This window comes from Gorilla gorilla, chromosome 8 (assembly GCF_029281585.2).
Source record: "Gorilla gorilla gorilla isolate KB3781 chromosome 8, NHGRI_mGorGor1-v2.1_pri, whole genome shotgun sequence".
NCBI lineage: Eukaryota > Metazoa > Chordata > Mammalia > Primates > Hominidae > Gorilla > Gorilla gorilla.
Window position 1 is genome coordinate 13,830,772 of NC_073232.2, and position 16,380 is coordinate 13,847,151.

Consider the following 16,380-nt stretch of genomic DNA (forward strand, 5'->3'; position numbering starts at 1 on the left):
CCCACAGCCAATATCATACTGAATGGGCAAAAACTGGAAGCATTCCCTTTGAAACTGGCACAAGGCAGGGATGCCCTCTCTCACCACTCGTATTCAACATAGTGTTGGAAGTTCTGGCCAGGGCAATCAGGCAGGATAAAGAAATAGAAGGTATTCAGTTAGGAAAAGAGGAAGTCAAATTGTCCCTGTTTGCAGATGACATGATTGTATATCTAGAAAACCCCATCGTCTCAGCCCAAAATCTCCTTAAGCTGATAAGCAACTTCAGCAAAGTCTCAGGATACAAAATCAATGTGCAAAAATCACAATCATTCTTATACACCAATAACAGAGTAAGTGAATTATAGTGTGTTCACGTTGAGTCCTTTGTGTGGGCCAGTCTTCCAACAAGGCTACCCTTCTTGTAATAACTTCCTTTCTTTTTGCAGAGATACAGTAATAAGTTCATGAGTGAAAAATGAAATATTCCTACATATCTATGTACCAAAATCCCAATTTGAATAAAGAGTTAACTATGAGTAAAACTACAGAAAAATTAGAAAGGAATATAGATGAATATTTGTTATTTGGCCTAAAAGTAAAGGAAGGAACGATGGGGTGTAAAAAGGGTGAATAAAGTTACTCTCTAACACATTAAAAACAGATATGTCCAAACTTCACATTAAACAAATTAAAAGTCAAATAACCATACTCCAAGAAAAACACTTCTATCTCATTTAAAAGGCAAAACAAAAATAATACATAAAACAGATCTTTTAAATCATTAAGAAAATGAAAAATTTAAAAAGATGGTATTGGAGTGATACTAGTAACTAACAGTTATTAATTATAGTTAGTACCCTGTACTCTATGTTTATTCCTCAGAATAATCCTTTGCACTGGGTACTGTTGATACCAATAACAAATTTTAGAAGATAGGTAGAAGTCAAGTAATTTGTCAAAGATTATAATAGATAGTAAACATTGAAGCTAGCATTTGAACCTGGGCCATAAAGTAAATGAACAGGTAATTTTCAGAAGAAGAAAATTCCAAAAGCCAGTAAGCAAATTAATGATAATTGAAATAAAAGTGAATCTGACAATGAATTTCCCTTTTCCCCACTCAAACTAGCAAAAGTAAAACATTGACAAGTGAAGAAAAAGAAAATCCCTCAATACATATTAAGTTTGTGGAAAAATAGCCCTTTCAGTGGCTTTTGGTAGGACTGTAAATTTATATAGGTTTCCTAGAGATAATCGGTATTAAGTTTCAAAATCTTTAAAAATGTGCATAATTATAAATTGGTAGGACTTGAGCCTTTAATCACTGAAGCTTAACAAAAAGAGTCCACCCCACCCAACCATTGCCACCACATGCTCAAGTTAGAGAGTTATGTTGCTAAAGAAAAATTGTATTCATCATTATTCATTTGGAATTCTGGGGGAAAATTTAAATTTTATGTTGAAAACAATTTCTAGAAAGGATTGTTTTCCCCTAGGGTTCTTTTGGTCAATCTCCTTCTCTCTCAAACTTACTGAATTCTTACTGTTTTGTAACTAGCAGTACCAAATCCCAGGACAGACGTGAAGTTTCTGTCATTCAGTTTCAGAGAACAGCATGTATATTGGGCCATTGTTTTTCACTGTCCAGGCTAAATAGGTCTGATTATATTTCAGCAAAGTGATCCTCTTTATCATTTCCACTTCCTCCTTCCTGTGCTCTGAGACAGATTTTATGTTTGAATTACATAATAAAAGGTAGGAGGGGTTAAATCTAGAACCACATCCACATTCTTTTGACGGTGGACTAGAAAAGAATCCAAAGAGAGGACACGTAGCACTGGAACCAGTTTTCTGGTTTTCTTTTAAATTAAACTGCATTTTGAGATGATTATAGATACACAGGAAGTTGCAAAAAATAATTCAGAGTCTGCCCTTTATTCAAATTCCCCCAATGTTACCATCTTGCAAACCTGTATAGTAAGTTATCACAAATGTAGCCGCCCAAGGGGTTCACCTTGCCTGCTGCCTAGGCAGAGCCAATTCATCAAGACAGGGAAATTGCAGTAGAGAATGAGTAATTCATGCGGAGCCAGCTGTTCAGGAGACCGGTGTTTTATTATTACTCAAATCAGTCTCTCGGAGCATTCAGGGAGCAGAGTTTTGTTTTTGTTTTTGTTTTTGTTTTTTTGAGATGGAGTCTCGCGGTCGCCCAGGCTGGAGTGCAGTGGCGCCATCTCGGCTCACTGCAGGCTCCGGGAGCAGAGTTTTTAAGGATAACTTGGCGGGTGGGGGAAGCCAGTGAGCCAGGAGTGCTGAGCAGTTAGAGATGAAATCATAGGGAGTCAGAGCTGCCTTCTTGTGCTCGGTCATTTCCTGGGTGGGGGCCACAATATCAGATGAGTCAGTTTACTGATCTGAGTGGGGCCAGCTGATCCATCAAGTGCAGGGTCTGCAAAATACCCAGGCACTTAGGAGCAGTTTACGGAGGGTCAGAATCTTGTAGCCTCCAGCTGCATGACTCCTCAACCATAATTTCTAATCTTGTGGCTAATGTTAATCCTACAAAGGCAAATCTAGTCCCCAGGCAAGAAGGAGGTCTGCTGTGGGAAAGGGCTGTTACCGTCTTTGTTTAAACTATAAACTAAGTTACTCCCAAAGTTAGTTCAACCTACCCTCAGAAATGAACAAGGACAACTTGGAGGTTAGAAGCAAGATGGAGTCAGTTAAGTTAGATCTCTTTCACTGTCTCAGTCATAATTTTGCAAAGGTGGATTCACAACCAGGATATTGATATTGATATTGTCTTAGACTTCTCCAGTTTTGGTTGCATTCCTTGGTGTCTGTGTGTGTGTTCACTGTTGTACAATTTTTCACACATTCACGTTTCCATCTCCACAGTCAAGGTACAAAACATTTCCGTCACCATGAGGGCCCTCCCTGTCACCATTTTCTAATTGCACTCAGCTGTCTTCTGCCTCTGCCGCCTCCTTAACCCCTGGCAACTAATATGTTCTTCATTCCTATAATTTTGTTATTTTACAAATTCAGTATAAGTGGAATTACACACTATGTAACAACTTTTTTGGACCGGCATTCCTCTGTCACCGCAATTACCTTGCCATTCAGCCAAGGTGTTGGATGTGCCAATAGTCAGTTTATTTTCATTGCTGAGTAGGATTGCATGACAAAGATACGCCATTCATCCGTTGAAGAACTTGACTAGTTTCTTTTTAACCCACAGTTCTAGCATTGCTTTCAGCTCTGTATAGCAGTGATAAGAACAGCGTTGGCCTTCCAGTGTTTTTCCTTCCTTTTCCAAGCCATGTGTTACTTGATGTGACTCATTGTCTGGGCTTTGTCAAAGCAAGAGGCAGCGTCCTCAGGGTCCGTCTTTCTTATCTTTGTAATGAAAACCTTGGAGCATTTCAAGTTTGCAGCTTTCCTATTTTGGTGACTCTTGAAACCTCACTGTGATGTATATACTGCCCCCAGAGCAGGCACACTCTAATAATGGCTCCAGTTTTAAGATGGTGCAGCTTAGTAGGAGACTGGATCGTTGGGGGTTTGGGAAATAATGTGGGCTCTTTCTATGGAGTAATGCAGCTGTATAAACTCCAGGCAGCTTCCTAAACTGGGGTCAGGCCTATAAATACTGTAAGATTCTCCACTATCAAAGACCACAGCGGTCTTTGGTGGCAATGCCAGCTTCTGGGTTCCTGTTGCTTACTTTTTTCCCACAGAGAGAAGTTCTTCCTGGTTCTGAGCTGATCCTGACTGGATGACAGAGTGGCAGAGGCAGCGTGTTTTATTCCTTTCTCTATATGGCCATCCTGAGTCTCTTTGCTCCACAGAGTTTCTCTCATCCATTATCTAAAGACTCTACAGCTCTCCTTTAGTTGCTCTGGTCAAAATGTAGTTGTTTCTTCATCGCTTTGGTCTGTTTTTGTGGGTGGGGAGAAGTGTAGGAACCTCTAGTCACTTATCTTGCTGACATGAGCCCTTGGAATTTTCTATGTAGTCAGTCACATCACCTGCAAATGGAAACAGTTTTCTTTCTTGTGATATGTATGCCTTTTATCTACTTTTCTTGTCTTACTGTATTGGCTAAAACTTTTAGCACTGTGTTTAAAAAGAGTGCTGAGAGTGGACATCCTTGCTTTTTTCCCAGTCTTAGGGACAAAGAATTCAGCTTAGCTGTAGGTTATTGCAGATGTTCTTTATCAAGTTTAGAAAGTTATCCTGTAGTCCTATTTTCTGAAAGTTTTAATTATGGATGGATGTTAAATTTTGTCAAATACTTTCACTGCATCAATTGATATGATCATGTGACTTTCTTCTTTAGTTTTTTAGTATGATGGATTATATTAACTGATTTTTGATCATTGAACCAGCCCTGTATCCTTGATATAAGCTATACTTGGTTTTTGTGTATAATTCTTTTTATATTTTGTTAAATTCTATTTGCTAATATTTTGTTGAGGATGTTCACATCTATATTTTTGAGAGATATTGTTCTTAGTTTTATTTCTTTCTTCCTTTCCGTTTTTGTCTCATTTTCATATTGGGGTAATGCTAGCTCTGTAAAATGAACTGGGAAGTGTTCCCTCCTCTTTTGTTTTATGAAGCGATTGTACAGAATTGGTGTTAATTCTTCTATAAACATTTATAAGCAATTCCCAGCGAAATTGGACATGGAGACTTCTATTTGGGAGTTTTAAAATTATAAACTCAATTTAGTAATAGGGCTATTCAAATGATCTATTTTATGTTGGGTGAGTTGTGGTAGCTTGGGTATTTTTCAGGGGGAATTGGTCCATTATATAACTTGTGAAGTGTATGTGTGGAGTTGTTTGTAGTACCCCATTACCATCCTGTTTATTTCTACAGGATCTGTAGCATAATTCCCTGTTGCATTCCTTATGTTGGTAGTCTGTATTTTCTCTCTTTTTTTATGTCAGTCTTGCTAGAAGCTTGCTTGAACTTTATCTTTTCAAACAACCAATTCTTTGCTTCATTTTTTTCTCTGTTTTTTTCTTTTCAATTTCATCGATTTCAGCTCCTCTATTTATTATTTCCATAGTTCTGCTTGCTTTGGGTTATTTTGCTCTACCTTTTCTAGGTTCTTGAGATAAGAGCTTAGATAGTTGATTTAAGACTTTTCCCCTTTTTTCTATAAAACCTCCTCTTGGCACTACTTTAGCTGTGTTCTACACAATTTGATATGTTGCGTTTTTATTTTCATTCAGTTCAATGTACTTTTTTATTTCCCTCAAGACTTCCTGTTTTACCCATGGATTATTTAGGAGTGTGTTGTTTAATTTCCAAGAGTTTGTTGACTTTCATGTTAGTGTTCTGTTTTTGGTTTCTAATTTGATTCATTTTTCGTTGGATAACATACTCCGTATAATTTCAATTAATTTCTATTTGTTCAGGTTTTTATAATTTTGGTTATTTTCTAGATGTTGTGGTTTGTTTTATGGCCAGAATATGGTCTGCTTGATTATGTGATTTGGGAATTTGAAAAGAATCTGTTTTGTGCTGTTGTTAGGTAGAATGTTCTATAAATCCCAGTTAGATCCTGTTGGATGCAATTTGATTAATACATAGCATTTTTTGGTGTTTCTATTTGTATAGCATTGGTTGCTATTGGTATTACATTACATACACACAATTATCACAGTGTATTGGTGTCATTACCTTATCACTTTGAAAGAAGTACAAAATCCTTACCTCCCTTCATGTTCCTTTACCCTCCCCCATTTATAATAGAATTTTATTACGTATTTCTACCACATCCATTTAAAACCATATAAGACATTTAGTTTTTGTTTCAATTGCCAAACATCATTTAGAAAACTCAAGAGGGCAAGAACAATCTACTGCGTTTACCCATAGTTTTGCTTGCATATTTGTTCTTTTTTTCTTCCTGATGTTACAAGGTTCTATTTTTTTTCCATTTTCTTTCTGTTTAGAGAACTTACTTTAGCCGTTATTTTAGGTTAGGTCTTCTGGAAAAAAAATCTTTTATTTTACCTTCTTCTGCAAATGCCTTGATGTCTCTTTTATTTTGAAAGATATTTTTGAAGATTCTGGATTGAAAATTATTTTCTTTCAGCATTTGAAAATTATTGTTACTTGCCTCCATGGTTGTTTGATGATAAATTCACAATTATTTGAATTCTTTTTTTTTCTATAGGTTAGGTGACATTTTTCTCTTGCTTTTTCACAAGCTTTTCTTTTAGTTTTCATACATTTAATTATGATGTGTCTTGGTGTGCATTTCTTTTGGTTTATATTGTTTGAAGATCACTTATCTTCTTACTCTGTAGGTTTATGTGTATTTCTAAATTTGAAAAGCTTTCAGCAATTAAAGTAGCCATTATTTCTCTAAGCACTTTTCCAGCCCACCCTTTGCTTCCTTTCTTTTCAGGATTTGATGGCATGAACGTTAAGTCTTTTGTTATAGTTCTACAAGTCCTTGAAGCTCTGTTCCTTTTCTTCTGTCTGTTTTCTCCCTGTTGCTCCTATTGGATGATTTATATTGCTTTATCTTGCAGATCAATAATTATCTCCTCTATTTCTTATGTTATGCTATTGATTCCATTGATTAAAATTTTAATTTTGTGTATTGTGTTTTTCAGTTCTAAAATTTCCAAATCTGGTTATTCATTTGTCTTCTATTTCTTTTCTAAAACTTTCTAATTTTTTGTTGAAACTTTTTGTTCTTTCATTTGTTGCAAGTGTGTTTATAATTGTTTGTTGAAACATTTTTATAATGGTTGCTTTAAAATCTTGGTCAGATAATTATAATATCTTGATCATCTGGGTGTACCATCTGTTGCTTATCTTTATTTATTCAACTTGAGACCATCCTTGTTCTTGGTATGATAAGTAACTTTTAAAATTAAAACCTGGACATTTTGGGTGTTATATATGAAGTTTTACCTTCATTTATAATATCTAATATAATTGTATAGTGTGGATAATTCACAGAAAAGAAAAAATGCTCAAGAACTACAAACAAGTAAAAAAAAGTAGATTTTGCAAATTTGAAGGTATACCAAATTATTAGCATTTTTTTGAGAGATTCACATCCATTGTGATCACCCCTTCCAGGGATGTCAGCATTTTAGCCTCAGTGAGATGGGAAAGAAACAAAAAAGCAAATGCCAAAGCTGCAGCAGATTAGGTTATTTCAAATACATCTTTATTTTGGCAGTTGTGGGGGTGGGGTGGGGGCGGGAATCAAGAGAAAATTAGATTTAGATACTTTTATTTTCTGATCCGGGGTCTTAGGCCAACTTGTGACTGAGCAGGCTAATCAATCTGGAATAAACTAGAAAACTTCCCATCCATGAGATATTCTCTATTCATCTCAACCCAAATCAATAAACTCTGGAACAACCACAGACTCTTTTCTTTATATTCATCAAGAAATGGATAATCTGGGTGATGAGAAAAGCTGAAAAGGAAAGGGAAAGTCTTAGTCAATTCATTGTTTCTGGGCTCATAAAGACAGATTTCTGTTAAACTGGTGTGAGCCTACAATTAACACAGTTTTCTTTGTGAGTTAAGTACAAACCCAACTAGTTTTATGATAATAACATACTATTGCATGATGCTGTTTTGAATACACTGTGGAAAATAAATATACCTACACACATGGGCACACATTCACAAATATACCAGTGCATTCCATTTTTGCAATATGTCATTCTACAGCTTGAGGAGATAAACTATTTGTGTTTATATTTTGAACCTCCAGGAGGGTGGAAACAAATTCTCTCTTTTTTAAAACAATGCTTAGTCTGATTTAATACATAAAGTTAATAAATATTTTAAGGTGATAATGAGGAAGGTGATAAAATTATTACTGTTCAATGTATGTCAAACATTCAGAAATGATTTGTCTATGACTTTTCTTGGGAGAAAATTTTATATTATACCTAGAGAGAGATACAGTGGTTAGAAGATGAAGTCACTTCAATGGGGTACTTCCATTTTAGCAAGGGGGATACAAATTCTTTCTGTATATGAAGTAATAATTTTTGACACAGAAAATGCCAAGTCATTGAATAGTTATTGTTGATTAATATTACTGATATTTATTGTTAGGGCTTCCTGCCTGCATCTCCACTGTCTGTTACCCCTACCCTATTTATCATTTTATTATGTTATTTATTCAACCAATATGTATTGAGTACCCAGGGAGAGACTAGTTTAAGAACAAAAACAAAACAAAAACCCTGCCCTTGGAATCTAACACTCTAATGTGATAAAGATAAAATAAGCTAAATAAACTAGTAAAATATATGGTGTGTGAGTTAGGGATATGTGTCAAGGACAAAAATAAATCAGAATAGAGAGAAAGGCTCTTCTAGGACGAGTTGCATTTTTAGATAAGTGACAGAGAAGGCATCATCGAGTGATATATGAGTGAAGACCTGAAGGATGTAAAGGAGTAAGCAATCCTGCTCTATGGGGAAAGAGCTTTCTAGGCAGGGGGAATGGCCAGTGGAAAGGCCCTAAGACAGGCCTGACATATGTCAGTGATGTGGTTTGGCTGTGTCCCCACCCAAATCTCATCTTGAATTGTAACTCCCACAATTCCCATGTGTTGTCGGAGGAACCCAGTGGGAGGTGGTTGAATTATGAGGGTGGGTTTTTCCTGCGCTGTTCTTGTGATGGTGAATGAGTCTCACGAGATCTGATGGTTTTAATAACAGGAGTTTCTCTACACAGGCTCTCTTTTTGCCTGCTGCCATCCATGTCAGACGCAACTTGTTTCTCCTTGCCTTCTGCCATGATTGTGAGACTTCCCCAGACACTTGGAACTGTAAGTCCATTAAACCTCTCTTCTTTTGTAAATTGCCCAGTCTTGAGTATGTCTTTATCAGCAGTGTGAAAATGGACTAATACAGTCAGGAACAGCATGGAGGTCACTGGTGCTCCACTGGAGTCAAGAGTGGGGAGAATAGCAGGACAGGGACACAGAGAGTTAAGGGAGGGAGTGTCTATTGGCCCTTGTAGGTCTGTGTAAGGAATTTGGTCTCAACTCTGAGTGAGATGGCAGTCTCCCACATATTGAGGAGTTCCTGTGTACACCCTTTTTAACCTGTTCACTGTGGCTACTATGCCTGGGGCTGAAGTACAGAAGAGGGAGCACTACCAGGAGCCAGTTACTTCATCATAAAGATATCGGTATGAGTGTGGGGGGTGTGTGTGTGTGTGTGTGTGTGTCTGTGTGTATTGGGGAAGGGATTGCAGATACCAGTATGAGCCCAGTTACAGACATGATAAGTTGGAGATGCATAGTAGATATCCAAGTAGAGGCAAGTAGACACATATACAAACCTTGCTCCAGAGCCTTGAACTGGGCTGGATATGATTTGGGGAATCTATATTTAGATGATATTTGAAGCATGAGACTAGATGAAATCAACAATGATGTTAAAGTAGATAGAGAAAGGAGAAGAGGTCTAGGTTGAGCTCTAAGTCACTCCAAAACTGAGAGGTCAAGCTAATGCGGAGAAACCAGCAAAGAACATTAGAAGAAATGGCAAGGGTTGAGGGTGTTTACAAGGATGTTGGTATATTGATTGACCCCATAATTTAAGTAGGCAAAGGAGGACAGAGGGCACATTAGAGGGTCAAGTAACAGTGAAAAGGTGGTACAGTCAGTGAATTATAGCTCATGTGGTAATCAAAGGATTGTTGAAGTTGGCCATGTAGAGAAGGAGCGGGACATGTAGGAGGTGATGACTATAGTGTAAGAATTTAAAATTGACATCCAGGCATGGTTATAGTAACTCGTAATGACAAGGTCTAGAATGAGACCATTAGGTTGATAGGCTGAGTTAGACTGAAGGATAAACACATTGGAAGAGGAAAGTCACAAAACTGAAAGATCAGACTATTACAAGGACTATCTCTGTAGTGTTGAAATCAAAAGAAATTATGACAGGTCTACTATTGGAGAGGATGAAAACTAGGAACTAAAATCTTCGGTGGATGAGAGAAGACCTGGGAATGCAGCCCTGATGACTGCAAAGGACAGGGGTAGTGTTGGGTTCGTCTGATGACACAAAGTCCAGAGCTGAATGCTTTTAGAAAGAGAGTTCCTACTCAATATTCAGGCTTAGCACTACTAAGGTCTTGGGAAGGGTAACAGCCCCAACTGGAGAGGGCTGACAGGAATCAGTGCTACCAAGAGAAATGGGGTTTCAGCTATTGGGAAAAGGTGAAAAGAACATTTAGAGAAGACAACAAAGATAAAACGGTTTTGCCAGTGGTTGAGTAGGAGTTTCGGAAAGCACAGTGAAAACATGTTGAGGTGGTGTACACAGAGCTATTTGGGAACCAGGAATTTTAGGCTCCTGTAGTGACTGAACTAACAGTGACAAAGACCATGTTAGCCTCAAGGGAGTTAAGGGGCTGGTTGGCAGGGGAGGATGGGAGTCTGTCCAGGAGCTACTGGATTGCTTGCTCTTCCCGTGTTTGGAGATGTTTACATACATATATGTACTAAATGTCACTGAACAGAAAAAAAAATAGCTTACAGATTTTTCTCTACAGCCTTCTGAGAATCATAGAGTCTAAAAGTTTGAAGGGCCATTAAAAGTCTATCTTTGGAAATAACTTTTTTCCTGCCATTGGATTTTCATTATCACCTCCATTTGCTTGATACTCAGCCTGTTCCCTTTTTCCTTCTTGATTTTCCGAACCTGCTTACTCTTTACTATTGAAAACCCCCCCAGACCTGAGCAAAGTTCTGAACATTGTTCAGAAACCACAGCTGAAGATCCACCCCTGTGGCCAGCCTTGCAAGAGAGCTGATTCAGGTTCAAAACCTGAATCAGAGGGGGTGGGCTTTGTGATGGAAATTAGAGAAACATGAGAAATGTTGAAATTTAGAAAAAACATGAGAAATGTTGAAATATAGAATCAACAAGACTAGGTGGTTATTTAGATGTAGGGGATGAGGTTTGTGCCATAATGGTGATGTGTGTAGTATTACCATGAAGAGTATATATAGAGAAAACATTGAAGGCTTTAATTTTAAGTGTATTAAGTTTGAACTGTGGGAATAAATAGAACTATCTCTAGGGAATTTTAATTTAAAAGAAAATCAGTGGGCTACAAGAGACCAAGAAAAATGTCTAGGTTAGAGATAGAAACCATGGAATTATTAGCATGTAGATTGGAGGGAAGCCTAGTGATGAGGGACACACAGAGGCAGTGTGGAGCCAGGAGAGCCCAGTCTTAAATGGGGAGCTTCCGTCTATATTGAGTTCTGCTCACACTCTTGTCTGGGCAGAGCTATGAGCCTTGGAGAAAAAAAAATGTCTGATATGAAGTCTGAAGAAAAAATGTTTTCCAACAACTTTCCTAAGCAACAAACCCTGCCTTCTGTGGACTGAAATCAACTGAATTCCCCCACTGTCCTGCTCCCTAGTGTCAACAATGAAACAAGCTACTTATATAGACATTTACAAATAGCGTATATTCTTGTTCAAGCCACCTGTGGTTTTCATGTCCTCTGGTGTCAGCTGGAAGTCAAAAACCTGTCAGAAATGTGAGAAGATCAATTTAATATCCTTGAGGCAATTGCTGTTCCTCTTCTTCCCTCTCCACAAACACACAAATCCATGTAGGACTTTGTGTAGATTTTATGAGTGAGTTTTCATGGACCAAGGATTCATTCAGTGGCATGTCATGGGAATTTGTCCATTTATAAAGTTGAGATTGGCATGGTTAATCTTCCCTCAGATACTTTTATTGGGGAGCCATCATTATAGCAAAGAAATCCTAGAGAATTTTAAGCCCAAACCTCACGTGATCTAATTCCTTTATTTTACAGCTATAGAAATCAAGGGATGACTTACCCAGCGCCATACTACAGGGGAAAAACCAGGATTAGGACCCTCTCCTGACCTTCTCTTTAGTGTCCTTTCCAACCATCACACTCTCCCTTGCAGCAAGGGGAGACAAAGCAATGAAATATGGTGCTTATATGCTTATATGCATAGAATGTAAAAGGAGATAAGCTTTGCCCAAGTACACCTTGAGAGCTTTGCAAAAACCCAGATACCATGGGGAAATGATGTGCCTCTGTCAATCCCCTGCTGCCACCACCATGCCCTGTACCTGGAAGTTTTCTTTGATTCTCTTCTCATTGAAGCTCTTCACCAGGACCACCACCCCGCGCTGCAGCTGGTAGCACAAGGCGACCTGGGCTGGGGTTCGCCTGTGCTTTTCAGCAATGGCATTGAGTATTGGATCCTCCTGGAGAACTGGGTTGCCTTTTTTCACCCTGAGAGGAGAGGCAGAGGTGCTGCAAGTCTGAAGCTGAATATCCATTTTACTTGCGGGCTGCTTATTTTGGCCAGGGATGCTAATCCTCCAGAACCTTCCTCATTACCTTCTGGCTGTCTCAATATCTGTTTTGCATCTTTTGTTATAACCAAAGAAGGACAAAGGAATGGAAGGTGGCAGTTCTATTTAGTTCTTATAATGTAGGTCTGGGTTAGGTAAAAGGTTTACAGATGAATTTATTCCTGCTGTCTATTTTTAATTTTGCCAGCTGATTGAGAGATTACTTCAGAAGGTACAGTATCTATGATTAAAATAACTTTATAGGCCAGGCACCGTGGCTTACACCTCTAATCCCAGCACTTTGGGAGGCCAAGGTGGGAGGATCACTTGAGCCCAGGAATTCAAGACTAGCTTGGGTAACGTAGTGAGACCCTGTCTCTACAAAAATGAAAATAAACAATTAGCCAGGCATGGTGGTGCACTCCTGTAGTCCCAGCTACTTAGGAGGTCTAGGAGGGAAGATCCTGACTTGAGCCTGGAAGGTCAAGCCTGCAACAAGCTGTGATTGTGCCCCTGCACTCCAGCCTGGATGACAGAATGAGACCCCCATCTAAAAAAAATAAACAAAATAACTTTATGAAGATTATTACCAGTCTTTGTCTGAGTCAGACCCCAAGGCAGAATATGCAGTCATGACAATGTCCTTGGACTTACAGTACTCCAGGAATTTGCTTTGGTTGAGGTAAGGGTGATATTCCACCTGCAGAATGCCAAGCAGGAGAATTAGGTTACAGAACCACCGACACCAAGCTTACCAGGGACATGCAGTGCTGCATTGCATGGTATCAAACATCTTTTAGAATACCAGCAACACAGGCCAAGCCATGACTGTCATCCACAGCTGTATGCATGAAGCTCCCAAGGGCTTTACTTGGGATGACAGCCCATGGAGGGCATAGCAGTATTGATTAAATAATTAACTCAGTGCTCTTAGATGGCAGGTTGTGCACAAGGCCAAAAGAGAATTTCAGTCTTCCAGACTGAAAACCATGGTGACATCTTTGGTTCTTGCTCATTTATTGTTGACGTATAGCAAGCAGCAATTTCTGCCTTTCTTAGTTATTTAATCTCAGTATTCTTTATTTTTAAGGAGTATTCCCATTTTGTTCATTGCTGCGACCCCTGATAATCCAATAAATCATCCCTCAACATTTTTTGGCTTTATGAATGTATAATTGTTATATGAAAACATGCACACACTTAATGGATACATCTGGATGGATTTGGGCATGTGCATATACCTGTGATACCATCACTGCAAACGATGCATTAAACACACCCATCACCTCCAAACATTTTCTTATGTCCTTTTGTGTGTGGTTTTGGTTTTAGTTTTTGGATTTTTTTTTTTTTTGCAAGAACACTTGACATGAGATCAACTATCTTAAACATATTTTAAAGTATGCATACTGTTAATAACAGGATAAGGGGTTAATATCTAAACTATGTAAAAATCTACAATGCAATAGCAAAAAAAAAAAAACAAACAAATAACCCAGTTGAAAAATGGGGGAAAAAAAAACTTGCATAAGCATTTCTCCAAAGAAGTCATCACTCCAATTTGAGACAGTTTTTCATCAGGTTATTCCTTGGCTGCAGGAATGAGAATGTTTTCCTCTTTCCTAGCACAGGACATTGTGACATCTTTGTTTGCTCCTTACCTCCCCCAACAAATGGCCCCACTCAGATTTATGGTGCCCATACGCTTCCCCAAGCTCCAGTCTTGTCCCACGGGGAAAGGGATTTGGAAAGGCTTCTGGCCCTTTTATCAAGGGGAAATAAATTGCTACTTGTTTTCAGTCAGAAAAAAAGTTACTGGTGTTATTACATTTACACATTACTAGTGAGAGAGGTTTCTGTGCTGCAGAAGGTATTTAGTGGCACTATAATCCCACGTTTCCATTTTTCTCACTTCCATGCACATGGAAAGTCAGAAACCAGGATCCATCACTGAATTTTAACCATTTTTTTTCTGCTCCCTTGTCTGGGTGACATGTGAGCCAAGACCATTGCCTTCACCACGGGATGGGTAGTCTAGGGACCAGCTCAGCACTAGACAAAAGGGGCAAGTGTACTTTAAAAAATACAATTAGCAGACAATTTTTAGAGCAGTTTTAAGTTAAGAGAAACATTGATCAGAAAGCACAGAGAGTTCACCATATCACCTCTCCCACCCACCCTTACCCCTACTCTCTCCTCTTATTTAAGTTGTATTAGTGTGAAACATTTGCTACAATTGATGAACCAATATTGATACATTATCACAGCGTTCACTCTCCATTGTACATTCTATGGGTTTTGACAAATGTATGTCATGTGTATTAGTCAGGGTTCTCTAGAGGGACAGAACTCATAGGATAGATGTATATGTAAGGGGAGCTTATTAAGGAGCATTGACTCACACGATCACAAGGTGAAGTCCCACAATAGGCCGTCTGCAAGCTGAGAAGCAAGGAAGCCAGTCTGAGTCCCAAAAACTCAAAAGTAGGGAAGCCGATAGTGCAGCCTTCAGTCTGTGGCCGAAGGCCTGAGAACCCCTGACAACCCACTGGTATAGGTCCAAGAGTCCCAAAGCTGAAGAACCTGGAGTCTGATGTTTGACACCAGGAAGCATCCAGCACATGAGAAGGATGGAGGCCAGAAGACTCAGCACATTCTAGTCCTTCCATTTTTCTCTGCCTGCTTTTGTTCTGGCCATGCTGGCAGCTGATTAGATGGTGCCCACTCAGATTGAGGGGGGGTCTGACTTTCCCAGTCCATTGACTCAAGTGTTAATCTCCTTTGGCAACACCCTCACAGACACACCCAGAAACAATACTTTGCATCCTATAATCCAGTCAGGTTGACACTCAATATTAACCATTGCAACATGTATCCACCACTACTAGATCATACAATATGGTTTCACTGCCCTAAAACCTCTGTATTTTACCTTTTCATTCCTCCTTCCCTCTCCCTGAGTCCCTGGAATCCACTGATCTTTTATTTTGAGCAGTTTTAGGTTTACAGAAAAAAATGAGAAAAAAAATGCAGAGTTCTCATATATACCTCCATACCTCTCTCCCCAATCGCCCCAATTATTATCTTACAATAATGTGGTATATTTCTTATAATTGACCAGCCAATATTGATACATTATTATTAAGTAAAGTCCATAGTTTACATTAGGGAATATTATTTGTGGTAACGTTCTACGGGTCTCGATAAATGGATAATCACCGTTACAGAGTCTATGAAATAATAATTACACACCCCTAAAAATCCCCTGTGCTCCACCTACTCATCCATTTCTCCCCCAACCCCTGACCTGACAACCACTGATCTTTTTACTGTATCCATTGTTTTGCATTTTCCAGAATGTTATAGAGTTTGGATTAGATAGTATGTAGCCTTTCTAGATTGGCTTCTTTTACTTAGTAATGTGTATTTAAGGTTTCTCTATGGCTTGATAGCTCCATTTATTTTTTGTGCTGAATAGTATTCCATTGTTTGGATGTAGCACAGCTTATCCATTTACCTGCTGAAGGATAGATTGGTTGCTTCAAAGTTTTGGCAACGATGAATAAATCTTCTATAAGCATCCTTGGGCAGGTTTATGTGTGGGCATATGTTTTCAACTCATTTAGGCAAATGTCAGAAAGCATGACTGCTGACTGCTGGATCACGTGGTGAAAGTATGTATAGTTTTGTAAGAAATTGCCAAACTGTCTTCCAAAGTGGCTGTATCATTTTGTATTTTTGAGAGTGGCAGGATGCAGCCAAATGCCTAGGCAGATAGGGGTGAGTCCCCAGTGAAACCCCACCTCCAACCCCAGCACAGTTTAAAGCTTGAAAGCCAAACTACAAGTTAAATCCTCGAACCAGATTGAGAACTTGTCTTCCTGTTTGTCGCACTTTCCTGTGATTGATCCCATCCTTCACCTATTTTACATATACCTAGCCTTTCCTAATTGGTTTTCTACACTGTCATGTCCACTTTGAGTGGTATCTTCACTTTAACCTTTTTTGCATACTCACAAACCA

The 16,380-nt window shown here is 38.7% G+C and overlaps 1 protein-coding gene and 1 long non-coding RNA gene across 4 annotated transcripts in view; one reads left to right on the forward strand and one right to left on the reverse strand.

The window, feature by feature from the left end:
• LOC129525179 (uncharacterized) overlaps positions 1 to 16,380 on the forward strand; it is a 74,973-nt gene that overhangs the window by 16,349 nt on the left and 42,244 nt on the right. For all 3 annotated transcript variants that reach the window (XR_010135144.1, XR_010135145.1, XR_010135146.1), the window contains one exon: positions 8,725 to 8,818. This is a non-coding gene — a long non-coding RNA (uncharacterized lncRNA). The remainder of the gene's footprint in view (positions 1 to 8,724; positions 8,819 to 16,380) is intronic.
• LOC101144502 (aldo-keto reductase family 1 member C15-like) lies at positions 11,472 to 15,938 on the reverse strand. Its single transcript, XM_063709791.1, has 5 exons — positions 15,875 to 15,938; positions 14,019 to 14,119; positions 12,948 to 13,057; positions 12,130 to 12,295; positions 11,472 to 11,546 (listed from the first exon to the last, which is right to left on the reverse strand). Exons 1-5 carry the CDS (start codon positions 15,936 to 15,938, stop codon positions 11,472 to 11,474), a joined length of 516 nt encoding a protein of 171 aa, XP_063565861.1.

Excerpts from the sequence above, each read along its gene's own strand:
- LOC101144502 (XM_063709791.1), bottom strand. The coding sequence starts at position 15,938 with ATGCTTATAGAAGATTTATTCATCGTTGCCAAAACTTTGAAGCAACCA. Across the intron at positions 13,058-14,018 it reads GGGGCCATTTGTTGGGGGAG|GTGGAATATCACCCTTACCT; the intron begins GTAAGGAGCAAA and ends GGCATTCTGCAG. Across the intron at positions 12,296-12,947 it reads TCTGACTCAGACAAAGACTG|GGTGAAAAAAGGCAACCCAG; the intron begins GTAATAATCTTC and ends CTCTCCTCTCAG.